The 22324-nt window shown below is 37.8% G+C and overlaps 1 protein-coding gene across 1 annotated transcript; it reads left to right on the forward strand.

Annotated features, from left to right (window-relative positions):
* Window positions 1-2415: 2415 nt before the first annotated feature.
* Window positions 2416-9360, forward strand: rasp (protein-cysteine N-palmitoyltransferase Rasp). The gene is made up of 2 exons (XM_089238173.1): window positions 2416-2556; window positions 3470-9360. The coding sequence occupies exon 2, from the start codon at window positions 3732-3734 to the stop codon at window positions 5214-5216; it is 1485 nt and encodes a 494-aa protein (XP_089094299.1). The 5' UTR covers window positions 2416-2556; window positions 3470-3731; the 3' UTR covers window positions 5217-9360.
* The last annotated feature ends 12964 nt before the right edge of the window (window positions 9361-22324 follow it).

A 22324-nucleotide genomic window follows, 5' to 3' on the forward strand; every position in this document is an offset into this window, starting at 1 on the left:
CACGACCCGGGGTCTGTTCCTTTCGAGATGTAAACCCTTTACCCGTGTGGGTTGGGTCGTGCTGGGGAAGGCCGGTGGTGCCGGGCCAAAGTACCCGCCGGTGTTGAAACCCATCAGCAAGTGCCTCATCCTAGCGCCCCCAAACCCTCTATCTAAGTCCTAGCTGCAAGCGCGGTCATTAGGTTGTTGCCCCCATTATATTCAATCATTACACCATTACACTTCGCTCATAGTTAGGAAAACTGGTGGCGTGGACGAGGTGCATGTGTCATTTAGTAGTAGTAGGTTGTTTCTCCCTCAACGGCAGCTCTGCCGCCCCAGGGAAGCCCAGGAGGAGGGACTCACAAACCCCAGCGACGGCCAAAGAAGCCCTCAGGCACAACCCCGTGACCCGGTCCCAGAATTCCCTAGGTTGCTTTAAAGCAATCAATTGCGGCAAATTATTTACAAAGAGATGGTACCTAGGTGTGGTTGCAGAAGACAGTACTGAAAAAATGCGAAGACTCAAGGAGAAGTGTACTTTAAATATGTATGAAATCAGAATAAATTGAATATATTGATTATTACTGATACTACAGTGGAACCTTTCGATAACGGACACCCTTGGGACTGATAATTTTGGCAGCTAACGAACATTGTCCTTTAATTGATAGTAAAATAGATTGAGGCCCGTGTGGAGGTAATTCAAAAAAGTGTGTAATGTCCGTTATGAGAGGTTACACCAGGCATATTGTGATTTTATTGAGAATCAAGGGTCTACTACAAATATAATGGAGGCGGGGGGAGTGTGGAGTCACCGCCGACTCAACATAAGACGAAACTAGAGATTACATTCATAGAGCTTATATTACTGAAGACGGTATGACGTCAGCGGTCTCCGCCTCGACAGTGCTGAGAACCGTGTCAGAAACATTATTCGATCACGTGACTCGGTGAAAACACACAATCCCTGTTATTTTCTTATGGCATCCACAGGAATTCAAAACAATAAATGAAAGAAATAATAATAAAGAGATAATTCCAGAATAAAGGAGAGAGATAATTTCAGCATTGATGAAAGACAATAGTCTAGAATAAATGATAGAGATAATTCCAGAACGAAGGAAAGAGATTATTCCAAAATTAATGAAAGGCGATAAGTTCAGCATTAATGAAAGATAATTCCAGAATGATGAAAGTGATAATTCCAGAATGATTAAAGTGATAATTCCAGAATGGTTAAAGTGATAATTCCAGAATGATGAAAGTGAAAATTCCAAAATTAATGAAAGAAAAATTCTATAATTATTTGAAGAGATAATTTTAAATTACTGAAAGAAAAATTATAGAATTAATGGAAGAGATAATTCCAAAAATCAATGAAAGAAATAATTCCAAAATTAATGAAAGTGATAATACCAGCATTAATGAAAGATAATTTCAGATTGATGAAAGTGTGGTAATTCCAAAATTAATGAATGAGATAATTTCAGAATTAATGAGCTATAATTTCAGAATCAGTGAAAGAAACAATTTCAGCATTAATGAAAGAAATGATTCCAATATTAAAAAAATAAATAATTTAAGATTTTAGATTTAATCTTTTTCCTTCCTCCACGATCGTTTTTTTTTAATCTTTGAGACCCAATATTTAGAGACCAAACTGTATATTGCCAGGCACGAACTGTGTTTTCACCGAGTCACATGATTTCCTTGCATCCGATATGGCTGCCGTCGTGGCGGCTAGTTGCTCCCTCCAGTAATAATATAAGCTTGGTGATTACATCACTTTATCTTTCCGACCCAAGGAATACATTTCCTATGTTCATCCCCAATGCGCATGGGCGGAGTTACGGGGGGATACAGCGTCAAAGGTGGAGTCGTCTGATCTAAGTTATATGTGTATATATGAATTGATATCATCATCATCATCATGCCCCCCCCCCCCCACAGACGTTCAAGTCTATCGCCGACTATGCCAATGCGTCAGGCAGAATGTGTCACGTGGCCAAACACATCGAGTCGGCCATACACGTGGATCGGACGGATGAAAATACGTTGGCCTTGGAATGAGTCGGCCTATAGCCACTGAGTCGACCGATAAAAGTTTTCTTCGTTCATGGATTCCGGCTTCGTATAGAACCAGGGGCGTAGGCAGAACAGTGAGGGTAGACCAAAGTGATAGAACAATAGATTTGGCCATCTTTTTCCGGTCATTTTCTCACATTTCGGGGAAACCAAACCCACAAGTCCCCTCGCTACCCCCTTGTATAGAACACGAGACATTTTTCTGAAAACAAAAACGTTGTGCAAAAAGAAATTCTACGGCCGCTCTCAATTTTCCGGGTTATATGGTCACAAACACGAAAAAAATTTCACTGTAGCTTCGAAAATCAAAACTGTTGCAGAAAGCAGAATTTATCACAGTCAAAGCCGTGCAGACATGTTGTTTATAAACAAACAACTACTTGACAAAACAAAGCGATTGTTTCGGCAAGAAGATGACACAGATGTCACGTGATTGGACGACAGTCATATTGACAAGCAATTACCATGAAATTTGTTTCCATCAACAAGGTATAAATTATGAATTCCATGTCATAAAAAAAAAGCTCAAGTATACACACGCGCAAAGTGAGCGACCTAGGGAGTAAGTGATTGAATGGCCTGCTGAGAGAGTGATTGAGTGGCATAGTGAGTGACCTAGTAAGTAAGCGATATAATGAGCAACCTAGTGAATGAAAGAGTAACCTAGTGAGTAATTGAGCTCATTCGTTCAATTGCTTACTCAATCATTTATTCACTCATCTCAGACTGTTCGCTGTGAATTGTTAGTCAAGGAATTTTCCATTCAGTTAATTGTTAGTCGATGAATTTTCCCAGCGATGAATTACCCATTCTATGAATTGTTAGTTGGGGAATTTTCCATTCGGTGAATTGTCTGTGAATTTTCCGTACACTGATTACAACCGCCATAATCTGTACCAGAAATTGTTTCAGGTTTTTCACAAGAATAACACGCTATTTTGATTTCCAGATCACTGATTCTCAAAGTGTACGTGAGAGATTCTAGAGGTGACGCCAACTTTTGCGGGAAAATAGCGATCGACCAGCAGGGGATATTAATACGTGCCTGTTCAATTCTTTGAAGCAGTTCTTTGTTCTTTCAATTCTGGAGAGCCGCAGATCAATGTTGATTAGACAAGGGGGGGGGGGCATTTTATTTTGAAAAATAGATGGCAGCACTATAAGAAGCATAACTCAGAAACAAACTCCGCGTTAGGTTCACCACATGGACACAGACATTCCAACATGTGCCCATTTGTTACAAGCTCTACGGAGGAATTTGGACTAGGCGCATGTGTAGTTTATTAGTAGTATTAGGCAAGGGAGCCAAGGGTAACAAAAGGGTAACCATTGGTTTAGATTGTTTGAATATGAATTGTTATTGTTGATTATAACCGCCTAAAAATATAATTTCTTTTTTTAGATTTGGTGAATTTGTGAATCTACATTGATAGGAGGTATGACAGAGTTCAAGCATGGGTTTGATTGAGAAAAGTGACTCTCGAGTTGATTGCATTAGAATTTCTCGTTTCTGGATATGAGAGTGATGACTCCGTTTGAACAGTGCTGATAGCTCAAAATTGCCAAACTTATGCATTTTGCCACTAAACTATTTATCAGTTATTTACATGAAGATCATGAGTTAAAATCCAGCAGTTGATTTTCTTGCTGAATATATTTTGACCATGATGCTGTTACTGGAACGATTCCTCCATTGGTCACTCTGGATCTTCGGAGTCTTATACTCTTTGTACTGCTTCAGTTGGTCCGTTAAGGGTCATTTATCGCAGTTAGAGCAATCAGACTTTGATGATGGCTGGCCGGCGCTCCAGCGAAAGAAAGATATTTCCGATATGGAGTGGACCGTATTCAAGTCGGCTTTCTCAAAGTGTTACTATCTCATGATTGTTCAGATCCTATTCACGCAAGTGGTCTTGATGAATCACAAACAGTTTGCACCAGCTTTCTACACGTTCTATTCTTTTGCCAGCTTGATATTTATTATCGGTCCCTTCGCAACTGCAGTTTATATATCATATGTTTTGTTCATGTATTTTGTGCACATGTTCGGTTATAAATCTCTGTGTTATTTTGCTGCCACGCTATCTCTGTACACTTTCCACCAAGAACGTTTCACGTTGATACGCATGTATTTTGTACCCTCATATACAGAGGGCTTTCTTGTGGACGTGGGACTGGTGTGGCTGGCTGCTAGATGCCTGAGTTTCTCGCTGGACAGGATGATCAGCGTTAGCCGCCCACGTTTCAGCATCAAAGAGTTGTTTTCAGTTATGTGTTACTGTCTGTATCTACCAACAATATTTACTGGACCGTTGCTTATTTATGAGTCTTTCGCAGAACAGCTCGATTCACATTCTCGATGTGTTTGGACTCGAGAGAAATTGTGTGACACGGCCAAAGCGTTTATTCGCCCTATATTCGTCTATGTGCTACTAGAGTTTCTCAATCACTTTGTGTATTCTTCGGCCGTGCAGTTCTATCCTGACCTCGTTCAAAACTTTGATGCCTGGTCGCTGTGTGGTCTGGGATACGCTCTACCATTGATGTTTTACTTGAAGTACTTCATTATATATAGTCTATCATCTGCTTTCGGGAAAGCAGAATTCTTTGAATTCCCCCCGCCTCCAAAATGCATCAGCCGGATGAGCTTACCGTCTCAGTTATGGAGATCATTCGACAGGGGGTTGTATGAGTGGATTCTCAAATACTTGTACCTACCCATCACAGGTGGCAACTGGCAGTTTCTGCGGAAACTTACAGCTCTTACAATCTGTTTCATGTTTGTCTGTGTCTGGCACGGCATGGACAAATCAGTCTGCACGTGGACACTGCTGAATTTTTTCAACCTCTCCTTTGAAATCGGCATGTTTCTCTTGCTGCCTTCTCGGCTCAGTGGCAAATACGAGAAAATAATTTCACCTTGCATCCGCAGATTGAACGCTCTGTTCTCTTTGCCGCACTTCGTTATAATGTGTGTGTCGTGTATATTTTTCCTCGCTAATTACGAGATCGGGAGCCTGATTTTTCAGAAAATAATACTCAATGTGGAAGTGCTTCCAGTGTTGTCGTTGATCATGTACTGCGGTTGCCACGTTGCCCTGGACGTTAAGGAATTTGAAGAGTATCCAGAACATAAATTCCATGTTTAACATCAAAGCACAAAGATACGGAAAGAAGTCACGTGGTGGTATTTTGTCCATTGCCTTTGAAAAAATGTGATTATTTTATAGCCTATAAGTTCAACTTTTAGAGAGCAAAAGGCCTATAATGGTACAATTACTCTACGATTACACTTCACTCATAGTTGGAAAAAGTTGATGGCAGATGGCAGCACTACACATAACAAGCATTACACACTAACAAACTTCACGTTAGGTTCACAACATGTACAAACACATTCCAACGTGCCGCAATTGTTTTAGAAATTCTGCTGAGGAATGTGGATGAGGTGCATATGTGTGGTTTAGTATTAGCAGTAGCCTATACTTTCACATATATATGCGAAAATATAGGGTTACTATACTTTCTGTCCAAATACAACCGATTAGTAACTGATAAAATATATAACCGATTTATGACATTTACAGTCACATATATATCTTACTACTTTACTGTGTACCAACTCTTGTCATATATTGCCGTACAGCAACAATTTCCAACCAGTGAAGTTTGGTGGGGAATGAAGGTGCCATCTATCGGTGGTCACCTCTGGGTTTGGCAGGTAAAGAGCGTGTTTTTGATGTTCTTTGCTTTGATTTAAACCAGTGGACCTTGACAGTAACCTTCATACTGGAAGATGAGCACTGCTCCACTTGGACACTATATATATGTTACTGTAAATGTGATGAATTGGTTATTATGCGTATATACTGACTGATTATTATGCATAATTGTCAGACGTCCATTGTAAGTTCGATAAATTTATCACTTTCACCAGCGTTCCTATTGTGCATAATACCCAAGCGCAGTGATAAATTTGATAAATACTAAATAAATTAACTTTTTCTTGCCGTTATACAGCGTGATTATAATTGAAGTTCCTGTGCTCTGAATTTTTGTCCGAAACTGCTTACCTGAATGCAGCTAAATTTTTAGGATATCTTGAGACCATGGGTGAGATATTTATGAAATTAAAAAAAAAAAAAAGAGTTCAATTTTCGACAACCAGGTGATAAAGTGGTCTTTTTTATTGCATTTTACATTTTCCCCACGGACCTTATAGCATATACCAAGTTTCAATGGAATGCGTCAACCAGAACAGATGCCACATGGGGTCAGTAGTTTCAGTATACTGACACTGCTCAGACCAATCTAGTGCCCGTCAGTCCCTAGGGACGCGAGGTCCCTACAAATGTAATTCAATCATTACACTTCACTCACTTCACTTCTGAAATATAGATGGCAGCACTGAAAAATCAGATACAACACTAATTATGCACTCAGACTGTTAGGTACACACACACACTTCCGGCACAACTCACTAGGTAGTAAACTGTCTATAGGTGGCAGTAGACCTAAGTTGTGTTCGGTTTCGAAGAAAGAAAAGTTTTCCTATAGATGTTAAAATTTTCCTGTAATAATCTTTTGAAAGATTCTCGAGAATATTTGTGAAGTTCCAATAAATAACTTTACCTTATTTTTACTTGGTAATGAGTCCAGAATCGAAAAATAATATATATATATACGTTTATGATATGCTACATGCTTATGAATGATTAAAATATATATATTATAGCAAATAATGGTAAAAATTGATTATATTTACATTTGCGAAAGACGAAAGCTGCATTATATTATTTTCCTAGGAACAAAAATAACTTTAGAAAAAATATCCCCATTCTCAGAGGATACAGAACTGTTCGAAACGGGTATTCAGACTATTCACAATATCTTGAAATTGAATAGAGTAAAGACAAATGATATGAGATAAACCTCGGATCCTTGTCATGTTCGTACATAACAAATTAACCAACCTGGTACTTCAAAAGTACCATCAGTAGTCAAAGGGTAAAGCAAAGATGAGCATGGATCAGAATTTACTTACCATCTGTTGATTGCAAAACTTCTGCATCAGAAGGTATGCCATGAGAGGGAATTCTTTTAAAGAAACTGTGCTAAAAAAATAGGACTTTCTGGAAAGACGAATGTTATAGGAACTCAGCAGAAAACATTGGTGCTGAAATGTGGTGGAAAGAAACATGCATTGGAATGAGTTTGACAGAAGTTGCATTCTCTCTAAAATTGCTGTTAGAGCTTCCATTCATGCATGCACTATAAAGGAATCGTCAATAGAAAGAAGTGGGAAAATTAAAGTTTGCAGCCCACAATATTAACCCTTTACTGGCATGGTGGGGTCATTTTGATTCCCATGCAATTTTAATCTTGCCACCCCTTAAGAAAGAGATGCATCTGGACCATCTTTCAAGCCAGTTGTTTACATGTGTTTGTCAAATTTATGATGTTATTCTACTTTTCTTCCCTATATATCGTTGATCAAAGTTTCTGTGGGGGTCAAAATTACTCCACCTCACCATTTACATAAATCATTTTTTGTCTGCCTGTCGGAGTGTTCAGATCAAAATAATATATCGGAAGAGCGAGCCAGTTTTCTTTATAATGGTTTCAAAATTAATGGCAAGACATTGGATGTTCGAGGTGATCATGAGGATAGTGTTGTTAGTGAACTCTATGCAAGATGTGTGTAATCAATATGTGATAGTGCCATTTATAAGTACTGTTTTTCACGTTTAGAATAAGACTAATTTTGACAAATGCGTAGTAGGGGTAGGGGACTTGGGGGTCTTGTCCCCCCCCCCCGAAATGTGTGATAATGACCGATAAAAGGGAAAAATATAGCCAAATCTATCGTTTTATCACTTTGCCCCCCCCCCAAACGAAATTTCTGGCTACGCCCTGAATTTTGAGCTAGTGAAAATATAATAAATATTATTTTAATTTGTAAATTTTATTTTCTGAGTACATTTCAATCATATCTGTTAATTTTTTGATTATGAAAATTGCATTCAAAAAATTTTAAGAAGTTACGTATCCCTCAATTTCTTTTCAAATGTGTGTCTTAATAAAAGACCATTTTTGGGGAAAAAATTAAAGAAATTTGGACAATTTAGTGAATTAATTGGCAGCTGAATGAAGTCATGTAAAAAAAACCCATTGCTTTTATCAAGACTCTTTTTGCTGATTTTTAAAATGCATTAATACTTGCTGGGATGAAAATTTCCCCACGACGCAAGTTACACACAGAATTTTTACAACGCCAGTTTAGGGTCAAACTTTTAAAGCAAAAAGAAAGTTGAAACAACATACAAAGAAATATGAGTGGTAAAAAATGAGTGTATATGCTCAATGAGCATACACTCTAATTTTTTTATTTTTTTGAGCATTGCTCATTGAGTTAAGTGAAGAAAATGCCACAGTTCGGTGAGTTCTTCTGTATCTTCTTTAGAATGAAGGTGATTATAAGAATAATTCTCTTTGGCCAATCTACTTTGGTTTCATTTTTTTGCTTTGAACTTATTTCTGAAAATTTATCTAATTTTTAAAGAAATTTCTTAATCTTTATGGGTTTCCAAAATCTTCATGAAAAGTTTGAAACCCCTCACTATGACGGAGAATGTTCTCGGAATATTCTCGAAAAAAAAACCCTTTTCATTACGAGGTGATTATGACGAAAAAAATTGTTCCAGGCAATGAAAAAAATGAATTATTTTTCATAATATAAACAAAATTATCAAAACATTTTCTATTCATCTGTATCATTTTACTGAATATAAAAATCATATTTATGAGAACTTTTCTTTAAATTTCTAAATTAAAACAGTCGTGTTCCGCAGTGCCGTAACTAAGCAGGTGAACGCTCACGGGGCCCACTTAGAAGTGGGAGGGAGCGTAGAATGGGAGCCAGAAATGCAAATTCTAAAAATGTAAAAAAAAACCCTAATCCGTGCAAATTCTTGCATTGGAATGGCTAGTTACGGGATTGTGGTGCTCCGATCCTTAAGTATTAACGTGAAAGGCATTTCAGTTCGATTGACATTCAGATGTTTCTTCTTTGATTCTATCGGAGCTAGAAAATCTGATGATGTTCAAAATGAACTTATTTTTGTATGTCAGGCCACAATTTATTTGGGGCTCTCTAGATTCTATCTTTACATATTGCAGAAAGTTGGGAGGGGGGGGGGGTGATAGGGAAAACAAGTTTATTTCTGTCTGTTTGTTGCCTGCTTTATTTGCATTTTATATACATGTATCTCAGGAGAAGAATCTATTTTTCTAATTATACATAATTATATATGAATAAAATTATGCTGATTTTCCTCAATGTGTTTGTGTCTTTTTAAAATAGCCCCCCCCCCCCACGTCATTCAAAATCCTCCCTGGATTTCATAAAAATAATTGATTGAGTGGTGAATGTGTAAGCTTTTCTGAATATCTATAATGTTGGCTAAACTTCAATTGATGATGAAAGAACCATGTGTATCATTTCCGTTTTCGTAAATTATCTAGTGTCTTTATGTAGATTCAACCATCCGCCACTTTCACTTCAAAATATGGAAGCCAGATAGCAGCAAAAGAATACCTCGAAACCAGCATTACTCTGACAACATAACTATGTTAGAATCATGCATACACACATAACACGTTCCTACATGAACCAGTTCGTAAGAAATTTCTTAGATGAATGTATATGAGGTTCATGAGCTAGATTACGAAGTATTAGAGTCTTTGTGTTTCAGTCATAGACCAATTTCCTTCGGCGAAGGAAATGATCATTTCAATATGACTGATACGACTCTTTAAAAGCACTATGTGTAAAAATGTTAAGCATGATTTAAACAATTTTGTGCGATGAAAGCCTGGGATAACCCCCCTTCCCCCCATGTCATTAAAACGAAGGATACAGAACCCTAAATAAAAATATTATTGAGTATGAAATAACAGTAAGCTATTTTTTCATCCCAGCTGATGGACCTAAAATTTCTCCTGGTTAAGAACCCCCCGAAATTTAACCTATTTTCTGACGGTTTTTCCTAATTGTGACGAAATTGTTAAATTATCATTTAAACAGGGTGCCCCACGAATTCATAAACAGTTAAAAATTCACAAAAAGTTGAAAGAATTTTAAGGGCCGTCATTTTTCCAGGGGTGGGGGGAAAGCAAAGAACGTGCACTCAATGTATATATATACCATTTTTAGTGTATTTTCAACAGCCGGGAAGGGGGCGTGCCCCTCTCCCCGACCCACCCAAATGACGGGCCTAGAATTAGTGTATTTGAATGCAGTTTGCGAATTAGTTATTCTCACGAAGGGATCTTTTATTTTAGTACAGAAAAAAATAGCTCAGTTTTTTTTTTATGATACAGGGTGTTGCAGGAAAGGAAATCACTAGAAATGTGCAAATCAGAGTCCTGTAAAATACAGAGCGTAAGATCGACAACTCTGTCATTTCTGAATTTTCCTGTTACTGGAGCTGTTACATAAGGTTTTCATCGTAATTCTGCCATCGATAGATAGGGGACTATCGTTGAAGCTGTTTTACTTTGACCACGAATTGCCGGCTGAAGCTTCACGAACGTTTTGCACAGAATAGATTAAAGAAAGGTTCTGTCATGAGATTTTGTAAATGCTTTCGTGCAGCACCTTTTATCTACAAAACTTCGAACTGATTTTTCTTGCGCACCCAAAAACAGTCCCCCTTTCGTGAGAATAAGTTTTCACAAGAATTTAACAATTCCTTTAACTTTTGTAAATTTTTTAACTATTTACGACTTTATAGGACACCCTGTACGTATGTGGCTATTGATTGCTCTTAAGTAACATATTTGAGAAGTTTGTAAAAATTTATACTTGTTTCTATACGGATTTCTTCCTAATTTAGCTTCAATTAAATAACACAGAGACAATTCAATCGATTGGCTTGTTTAGTTTATTTAATTAGTACATCTGAGATAAATTTCCCATATTATTCCTGTTGATGTACAGAAAATTACTGCTGATTGAAAATCAGGATGAATTTTTCGAAAATTTAGTTAAAAATAATTTTTTCTTATGTAAAGAAATTTTAACCCTGTACGATCACGGGCGTAATATTGCGCCCAAATGCCAGTGAAATATATTCAAACAAGCTCTGTTTTCTTTCCTCTCTATTAACTATCGCGAAGTTTTACAGTAACCCTACTCAAACAACTGAAGTTGCTTTTCCTTTCCCTTTTTTCTTTCTATACTCCTGTTAATGATTTTTTCCACACACATATACTGTATCTTTCTACTATATGCATGTAAGAGCCAAATAACACGTAGGGTGAGGAAGAAAATAGACTAAAAAATATTTTTTTATATTTACCTTATCTATATATTCCACTTTTACCTTTTATATATTTTTTCGTCTGCCTTTACTTTGTCTTACGTGCGGTTAGGTTAGCACAAGGTTACCAGATTTATCGCTGATTCGTCAATTAGATATAATCCAAATTTGTTGAAAAAAGCGTACGCGAAGTTATTGAAGCAATTACAATGAATCTAATACTCGTTAGATCTTTCATTGATAAAAATTATTGTTAATAACAGATAATTAAATGAGATTGAATTCGCTCCAGAAAATACTCTTTCTCATCTTATAGAACTATATATTATTTTCAGCTTCATGTGGTGGAGGAGAGATCGTCCCATCCAAGAGCCGAGTAATATGGGGGAAGTTGGACAGGATCGTAAAATACGGGACGATCAACGAACTTACGCAAAACGTCACCACTCTTGACCATTGCGTCGTTCAAATCATTCCAGGTTGATAATTTATATTTATGCATCTGCTGCTTAAAAATGTCTGTTATTTAAAGTCTTTGCTACTTATGTATCATGTAGTCTGTTATTTAAAGTCTTTGCTACTTATGTATCATGTAGTCTGTTATTTAAAGTCTTTGCTACTTATGTATCATGTAGTCTGTTATTTAAAGTCTTTGCTACTTATGTATCATGTAGTCTGTTATTTAAAGTCTTTGCTACTTATGTATCATGTAGTCTGTTATTTAAAGTCTTTGCTACTTATGTATCATGTAGTCTGTTATTTAAAGTCTTTGCTACTTATGTATCATGTAGTCTGTTATTTAAAGTCTTTGCTACTTATGTATCATGTAGTCTGTTATTTAAAGTCTTTGCTACTTATGTATCATGTAGTCTGTTATTTAAAGTCTGCTGGTATAAAAAGTCTTGGATACTGTGCAGTCGTGTGGACATCGTGATAACCCGGGTTCGATCCCGACATAGTTGTCATAGTTCCATGCTGTAGACACTTTCCCACCGCATAATTTGAATCATAGTGATCATAAAGATCGGCAAACTTGTGAGAAATCTACAGCAGAAATTATAGTGCACGTAAGGACGGACAATGTTTGCAATTGAACCCAGGGTCACAAAAGACTTTTATTTAGCCTCATGTTAAGATACAGTTTGTGCCGCTACTACTGCTACTTGACCGTACATATTCCTCTGCGGCAATTCTAACGAATCGTTGCATGGCGGAATGTGTGGTCTGTGTGTGGCTGTAACGCATTTACGTTGACAGAGTTTCGGGTTTTCCGCGTTGTACTAGTGCCGTCATCTATACGTATGATATCTTGATGGAATTTTTTTACAAGCACCAGAGAAAAAACTGAAAATACTGTACAACACTAGAACATTCATGTTCGAATTGAAATCTTCTAAATGAAAAGAACATTTCCCATGAATGGAATTTGACTTTCGAGCTTGGGTTTATTTATCTGGAGTTTATAGCGCAGAGAGCCAAATGACGTAATTTGGACACAGAATCTAAGTATCTTCCATCGGGCAACCCATTCCAGCCTCTAGGATAAATTTATCGTAATTTAAGTGTCCAGAATCATGGCAGAAATATTTATAGCAGAAAAAGGAACTTCTGTAGGAATCGGATTTCAACGGCGCGGCGATTGGAAAACGTTCCGCATAAGAAAAGAAACTCCAACAGTATCTTTACGATATTCTCATGATATCCGTCCTTTGTTTCAGATAACTTTTTATCGCAAAAAAAACATACACGTAATAGGCATTTGTACCTGTCCCGGAACGTTCCTTTCATATATATAAGGTAAGGTTACGTGACTCCGGGATTCGTTTTTTTTCCTCCCTTTAAGAATTACCTAACCTACGGTCAAATGTATTATTCTGATTGAAGATGTGTACCCCCCGTTTTTTTTTTATTATTATCTCTCTCTTATTTCGAAGAGATGGGTATAAAAGTACACAGAATTTTCCTTTAGAAGTAATTCCCCCCCCCCCACCCCCAATGTAATATGGAACATGGCAATAACTTTTGAGATAAGAGTTTTTCTTCCGTCTATATAATAATATATGATACGAATGTAGAACTCGGTCCGAAACTTCTCGAAATTTCGTCGAAAGTAGGAAATATTAATTTCTTGATATCTTTCAAATATTAATCAATTTCTGTCTGAATGGTTTTGTTTTTCCCTCTTCCCTTAGTTATTTACGTTGGGTTCTTTTTCATTTTGTAAAATAATTTTTTAATAGTAAAGTTGCATTTTTTTTGAGGTTGCAGGAAATTTTGTGAGTGGATTTTCTTTTGTGTGAATAATTGAATTATGGAGAGAGTTTCTCTTTAACAAAAGAAAATAACAATAATTATTATTATATATATTGATTTCTCGAATAATTTTGTTTTCAGCGTCGTTTCTTAAACAGAGTTTTTATAAAACCACTTTCAACGGGTATTTAGAGCATAAATATAATGACAGGGGTTGTGTATACAGGGTGCCACTAAAGTCATAATTCGTTCTTTTTCTCATCGAGCGTTCGTCGTAGAGGTATGGTTTTTATTTGAAAAATGTTAAAATGTTCGATACGTGATCAAGAATCACTGTATACCAGAGTGAAAATACAGTGTGTTACAAAATAAAAAGAAAATAATCTAATTTCTTTTATGGTCCCCGTTGTCCTCTAACTTCCGATTGAAAAGCTGTTGCCCTGTTTTTTTGTTTTTTTTTAGCCCAACAAAGAAAATTATACATTTCTAAGTGCGATTTTTGCTGAGATATTTGAATTAAAAAATTGAAGAATGGTATCGAAACGGCATAAACAAAAGAAGAATGACTTTCTTCCGCAGTTGTGCTATTTTTTTCTCTAAATTGTTCTACACTTTTTGCTTTTTTCTACATCTTAGCAAATAGTGCAATTAGAATTTCTTTTGCTGTCTTCAGGAGGGACAAGGCAACAATTTTCTAATTGGGTATATGAGCACAGGGTGTCAGTAGAAAAAGGCGTCTTCCGGCCATTTCCACACTTCCAGAGATTCCAAGTGATATCCTCATGGCACAGTCTTCGCTTTCCTGAGTCAATAGCCAGAATATCCTTGGACAGTAAGACACGCGTCGTAATCCAATCCATTACCTGATTGATGCAACTGGCCTGTGAAATGCACATACGCAGGACTCATACATTAATATATGCATTCTATCTTTGACACGTAAATAAATACGCCGGCCGTTTGCTTTTCTTATTCACCCCCCCACCCCCGGGCACAACTCGTTTGCGATCACTGCGTCAAAGCCTTCGCTGTACAAAATCCAAGAGACGCAACTCAAGTATCTTTGATGTGCCAACCATCCACGATTCAGTTCCCCCAAGTTGGACATCCGTCTAGTGCGCGTTGCTAAACGCGCTGTGATATTTTTCGTTCGTACGATGATGAGAAATTTTAGTAAACTGCCCATGCAGAACTCAAACCACGTGAATGTAAACGTGTCTTAGACCATCATTAGGAGCAGTGTTCGCCAATACGCATCTAGATGTGTGATTCACCCGTGAAAATTCAATTTTACTCCTCAAAATTTCGTTGAGGACACAAACTCAGATTTCAAATTTAAGTTGTTTTTTTTTTTTTTAAATTGAGTTACATTTCCATGTTTTTAATTAAAATAAAATGACCCTTAAAGTTTTGAAGAAGAATGAAATCATTTGATCATTTTTGTCGCACCACCGTCATTTTCTGCACACGACGGCTAACTAGACTGGGACCTACTATTTATTGCCGATTCCGAATGGCAGGCTTGTATTTATACTCATCGAGAGGTTGGTGCGCTAGCCCCTCGATGGGGATTCCCTGCGGTAGCAATTTCTTTGGCGGTCATGTCACCGTTTCTGTTGTACCCCTGTGTCAGGAATGTTTTCTGACAAGGACGAACCGGGTATCGAACTTGCGACACCTCTAAACATCCTTTGGTACTTTAGGCGAGTATCTTATCGACCTGGGCTACCGCGCCCCGAAGAATGAAATTATTCTCCAAAATTATTTTTTCAGATAAGACTGTTAAGCAGTGGCTATGTCAATCACGGAAAATTTTGTTGCTGTTTGGCTATACGGCAATGTCCAACCAGTGGAGTGGGGTGGAAAATGGAGGCACTATCTATATCGGTGGTCATCCAGGTTCGATAGGCAAAGAACTTGTTTTCGACCCCCGGATTCGAACCCGTGGACCCTAACGATAACTTCCATGGTTTAAGATGAGCGAGCACATTACCACCGCGCTATTCGGATGCTATTTTGCGGTTGACTGACCGTCACGAATGAGGGTATAAACTCAAAGTTTCACCAGTACAATGATGAGATCTTCAAGAGTCTATCTCTGCAACATGCTTGTCACTCACGCGGGTGAAATGCTGGATTTTTTACGACCGTCAAACAGCCAGAACTAAATCCATCGCCGTAATCGACCGGTATTCAGACAAACGGCGTAATACAAAGTAGCATCCATACATACGACAGAAGAAAAAAAATAATCTCGTCCTCTTCAGGGGGGACTTTTCCCCCCAGCCCTACGCTGTGCAGATCTTTACCGCCGCATCTTACCGTCGCAATAGTTTGAAAATTCTATCCATCCATATTTAAGATGAACAGCACAGAAATGCCCGTGCAGTAATGGCGGGATACGAAACAAAAAATGAACCACCAAAAGCAAAACACAGAAAATAAAACAATAAAGTAAGGCTGAAACAAGAAGAATGTTCCAAAAACTAAAAATAAATGACACTGTTCTCTCCATAAAAGTGGTCTTGAGTCTCGAAGTAGAGACGATATATCTTACCTCGTCGTACTTCATTGCAAGCAATCACATCACGAGTATGGGTTGGAGGAGGAGACAGGAAAAGAAAACATTAAGGGGTTTGGGATTGGAATCTAGCTATATACTTCAGGAAAGAGAAAGAGAGATCTCTCATCTGCAAACAACAGACGAAAAAAGGAAAGAGGTATGGTCGGTCCACATAGCTTGCCAGTATGTTATTTTGAAGAGCGCAAAAGCTGTATTCCCATACTCATGTCTCATAACGTCACCGTATATCATGAGTCTGTCACAGCCAATTGTTGCTGGACTCTCCTAAAGCCTCTTTCTTTTCTTGCTCTTTTTTTTTTTTTTTGCTGGTGAAGCCAAGCTAGATGTTGCGTAACAAGTTCCATCCACATGCTTGCGGTGGAGACAAATTTGAAAGAAGAGGATGAAAAATGATGCGGTTTATGAAGAGAAACTTACGCGTAACACTCTTTCTGCGAGAGTCCCGTTTTCCCTGGAGGATGGAACGTAATAAGTGAAAACTTGAGGATGAAGAAGGGCTTTTATATACCGTACAACGCATTCCATGGAGGTGGTGCCCATCAGCAGTCTCCAGGGGGTTCGTGGAATATGAAAAAAAAAATCTCACAGTATTTTTTTCAACACATGACACCTCAAGTTATGTATATCGTGATTATCTGATGGATAATTTTCAACATGCCTCTCAGTCGAGTTGAATATATGTACCTGCACCATGGCAGCAACATGCTTCCATAACAAGAGAAAAGATAACACAGCCAAGACTTTCATATTTCTGTATATATTTTCAACACTATAAGGGCCGGACCATACATTACCTATAATGGCCACCGGCAGTCATTTTGACCGCTGCTTCTTTTTTAGTACAATACAGTATATTTAATCACAATGATTTTTTACAATAATAAGCGTTGTCCAACATGGTTAATTTATATTAATTTTAAAGAAATTTACCCTCCCTTAATCATACAGGGTGTCCATAAAATGACTCTCAAACTTTAAATACAGAGGGCAAAAGACTTGCCGTGAAAAAAGATAAACATTGCACTTATATCACATCACACATTGATTCAATTTGATGATATTTACCTTTTTATATGCGCATAACGGTCTTTTCTATTACGACTATTTAGTTGTTTGCACACGCGTTAAGCAAGTTGCATTTTTCAATACGGATTTTTTGCATTTCCCATAAGCAAACTTTTGACATCCACTGCATACCTCCAATGTCTTGTTTTTTTAAAATTTGCATCGTGAATCTTGGCATTCTTGTCGTTTCCTAGATGGCATTGTAAGTGGTTGTTCACAAATGCTGAAAATTCTTGATATATATATATATTATGACAATTTTGCAGTTCCTCTGCTATTGGCAGCATGAATTCATGTCTGCTGATTTTATTAATGGAAATAGAAGTAATGAAAAGTCACCGAAAATTGTGTGCACTTTAAATAGTGTCGATATAATACAACGTTTTCAATATCAAAAACACTCAGAATGACTGCTCTGGCCGTTCCAGTGTTAACTAAACCACGTATTTCTGTGACGAAATTCTAGTTGTTGTCTAAAATAAGGCACCTATAAAAGATAGCGGACTCGTCGTCCTCCAGCTGTGAACAAAAAACTGGTTCTGCCACTTAATGTGATGTTTAATCGTTGGAAAACGAACATTTGGAGGGAAAAAATAGCGATTTGCTTTCGCGACATTACTGATGTCACATGTGCGCTCAGAGATGGCAGATGAGTGAGTATGGGGTTTTAAGGGTCTCTGGTTTAAGGGGCGGCTACATAGGTCTTCTCGCTTTGATCTTTGCTCACCGCGTACTTTTGTTTTTTCCCGCTTTTCTCTTCTCTTCTTTTCCCGCCCTTCTTGTACAATCCGGTTCCGATTGCAGTGCCACGCAACCCTCCTATACAAAACCAAATATACGCAACGCAAGCTCTTTCGATGAGTACATCGTTGGAGGGTCCTCCCATGTCTGACATTCGTCCAGTGCGCGTTGCTTGAATCGTGATGAAATATTTTGAATCAACTGTACACAAGGATAGAAAATCTCAGGAAACCACTTCAGAGAGCTTGCATAAGTCATTATTTTGATTATTTATATGCTTGCACACTGCTTTGGTCACTTACATGCTTGTACACGCTCTAGGTCACTTTTTTTTGTCTTTCACATGCGTGCACATTGGTTTGGTAACTCACACTATTGCGAATCGGTTTGGTCGCTCATATTCACACAAACACACGATCTACGTAACTGTATTAGTCACTCCCATGCTTGCACGCTTTCTTGCTCATTCTTTTGGTCACTCATTGACTTGGTTCCTGGCTCACTGATCTGGCCTCTCATTCCCTAGGTCACTCACATACTTGCATACACTTTGATGCTCCACAATTGTACACGCTGTAAGTCACTCACAGACCTGGTTTATCCATCGTTCGTCTCAGCGGTTCTCAACCTTTTTTGACTCGACGAGCACTTTCAAGTAAAAATTCTATGGCGGAGCCCCGTAGGCAACTTTTTAATTACTCATCAGAGTTACTGATTTATTTTTACTATTTAAAAATATTTAAATTTTTATTTTTAATTTTACTGTGTTTTATATGTTTTCCTCCAGCGGCCGCGGAGCCCCTGGAGAGTACACGAGGAGCCCCAAGCGCTCCGTGGAGCACCGGTTCAGAACCGCTGCTCTAGGCCAATCTGTAGCTCATTCACATGTTTCACACTGTTTTGGACACTCACATGCTTTCCCAAAATCTACGTCACTGTCCTCGCCATTCACATGCCTGCACACTTTCTTGGTCATTCTTCTGGCTACTTACTCTCTAGGCAGAGGTGGAGCTTGCAGGGGTGTAACATCATCTCCTTGAATGCTGTTATTTGGAAGCTGTTTATAAACAACACACGCTCATTGACGGTTACGGTGACGTTTAATTGAAAATCGCATTTGATTATACGCACTCACTAAATCTCAGCAATTTCAGCGAATATTATTATACAGTGGTGCTGTTTATAGAAGAATATCTATCAGAATCTCTGCTCACAGATTCTCTCTCTCTCTCTCTCTCTCCAGGGAAAACGTAAAATAATTTCTGATCGTAATTTACGACAACGATGATGAGCATCAGTCATATGTGTCGATCCTAATATGCATAAACATAGCTTTTGTGAGGGAGCGGAAATGATTAATCAGTGATGAGAATATAATCGCCAGTTCGATGCGCTCGGACGAAGAAACAGGCGCCTTCGCCGCGTTCAGAAATTTCTCAGGTTGAGATCGGAACCCCTTTTAGAGCTCAACCCGTTAATCACTTGTTAATACACCGTCCAGTAATGTGCACGCATGTGTGTGTGTGTGTGTGTGTGTACGGCATCCTCCAAAACATTCGAGATCCCCCCTGTATTTTGCCGCATGGACGTTAATATTTGGAAAAGTGCGATTAATTTTTGATTCACGCTCCGGGAGAACTTGGAACCTCCGTCTGGGAATTAATCACGGACGGCGCGAAGAGTTTCAATCGCAGATGTTTCGGAAGGTAAGGTTAAAGTCTTCGGTTTTTGATAAAGAATTTCTGTGGTTTCTAGCGGCATTTTATTATATACAATGCAGCTGCTTTGGACGGACGATCTGAATGAGCGGGCCAGTACTCCCGTTGTTCGTGGATGCGCAGTACACAGTGCCGGTCACTATAACCATCATCTTCTCTGCTCTTTTCTCAGATTGACTTAAGAGAAGGTTTAGTTCACAACGGCAAACGAAGCGAAATAACGCGTATATTTGGTAAACTGAAATCATATACAAATTTACTTCACACGAAAAATAAAAAGTTAACCGTTAACCAAAAACTTTATTACTCATTATGAAATGCAATTGAAAATCAATCAGTTGACACAAAAGCGTGAAAAACAAGACATTTTCATCATGGCATGGGGTTTTGTACTTTTTGATCAATAATATTACACTTTAAAATTTCATCCTAAGATTTCACGCTATCAAAAAACGTCCATTCTTAAACAAAAGCGACATAAATCAGCGTCATATAATAAGAACGGGAGTACACTATAAAAGTTTCATAAAAGTCTTTTTATAAAACTTAAAAATTGCAACCAATAATCACATCTGTTACATTCGACCAATTTGCTTATTGGTTGTTGTTTTTTTTTTTATTGTAAACAAATACACACTCATACAAATTACACAAATACTAGACAATAACACACGAAAAGGAATACAAAAGAAAAAAAAAGACATACGCATATAACGAATATACACTACGTGGCCCCCAAGGGACACTAAGTCCTTCCAGGAAGCCAAAAAGACATTGTTTTACATTTTTTTTTGCCGCCATTGTGAGTCGCCAAGTGCGCAGTACAGTTATAGAAAAACAAATAAGAAATTTAAGACACGATGTATATAACAATGTAAAATGTAAAGTTCAATATAAAGTTCAATGTAAAATGGCAATTCATATTTAGTGAAATTTACACAAGATGATGCGATTATGTGTTCTGGGTACAACATTAATACACATAAAATATATAGTTTTAAGCAGTAATTATGAAAAAATATTGTTAATTTTATATTTATCTAGCTTTTTTATGAACAGTTTTAGAACATGTCATTATAATTTTGAATGCTTTTTGCATATATGTAAATTTCATATTTGTGTGTGTGTGGATATATTATAAATAGTTGGTTTTTTTGACTGAAATGAATTCATAAATTTAGCAGCAGTAAATGAGAAACACTTTTGAAAGACATCGCTTTTTTGTTTTTGCACTTCAAAATCATGTTTTTCTTCAAGTTTTGTAAAAGATCTTTTATCAATGGCATGCTGGAAGTATTCAATTTTCGAAGACTATTATCTTCATTCTCTGTTGAGCCAATAGAGGGCGGCGATTTTTGTAATGAAAAGTACAATTCATGGGCATTATGATCATTGTAATTAGATGTAATTTCAGTTTCATTCTTTGATGTCTGATTTATTCGAGAAGCTTTTGAAATATTGATCATTCATCTGTTCTCAATATTATGCAAACTATACTGACGTTGTAAAATAGCAATTGAATTGTTCCCCGCATATATGGATATTGCGTGTAGGAATAGTTGATATCCGATTAAGCGGGGCCAACTAGAGTTCAAGGAATCTCGATCGAGAGCTTTAGGATAGTGCGGGCCACTTCACTAATTTGAAAACGATTCGCGGGCCTCTTAAGCGATCTCAAAATATGTGGCGTGTCGCATAAGTGATCTGAGAATGTGCCGCGTGCCGCTAAGTCATGTGGAAATGTTCCGTAAACTACTTGAGCGATCAGGAAAACCTTCCGTGGACCACTCGAGTGATTTAGAACTGTGCCACGGGTATCTTGGGTGATATGTGGAGCTGCTTCGCGGAAAGCTTGAATGCTCTGAAACCCAGTTACCACACTCCACTTAGTATCTTCGTTTCCCGTCACAGTGGAGGCGCTGTATATATATTTTGTGTGTACACCATTGTCAAATCTCTCCCACTTCAACATGCCAACTTCTTTTTCTTCTTCTTTTTTGCCAAAAAGTATTTTCCACACTTCTTTCGAAATGCCAGACTGCGGTATCCGGCCCTAATGTGCCACTGGGCGCACATGCAATTTTTCTCTCTAATCATTGGGTTCAGCTATACATTTTAGTCAAATGGCTTGTCCGTTCCTTCGAGTTGAAGGCTGTCTCAATGGGGAGAACGACGCGAGTGATTCGATACTTGCGAGCAAGGGGCAAGGAGAATCATCACTTTAAATCTTTTCTAACACAACACTGCTTCTTTTGAGGTAACGGAAGCAAGGTGCTTTGCATCAGTCCGGCGTTGTGAGCGGTTCTATCTATCTATTGAAACTAAATTTCTGATTAAACTGTGCGTTTCCGAGAGCAAAGCTTCACTGAATTTTTCTATCTTTCGTTCTTTTTTGATGGACATTCATCCTTTTTCCATTTTCTTTCAATTAGGCCTAACTTATTTAAACTTGTAGCTTTCAATACCAATAGGGGGTCCATTGGACCCCTATGGGGATTTTATAAAAAAAAAGAAAAAATGAAAGATCAGATTTTTCATCACAGATAGCTGTTTTTCGTCTCCTTGTCCTTCTT

This window comes from Pholcus phalangioides, unplaced genomic scaffold (assembly GCF_987345545.1).
Source record: "Pholcus phalangioides strain wild (caught in Gottingen) unplaced genomic scaffold, Ppha-v1.0 ptg000010l_1, whole genome shotgun sequence".
NCBI classification, from domain to species: domain Eukaryota; kingdom Metazoa; phylum Arthropoda; class Arachnida; order Araneae; family Pholcidae; genus Pholcus; species Pholcus phalangioides.

Bases quoted from the DNA above. Each gene is read 5' to 3' on its own strand.
- rasp (XM_089238173.1), top strand. From the start codon at position 3,732: ATGATGCTGTTACTGGAACGATTCCTCCATTGGTCACTCTGGATCTTC.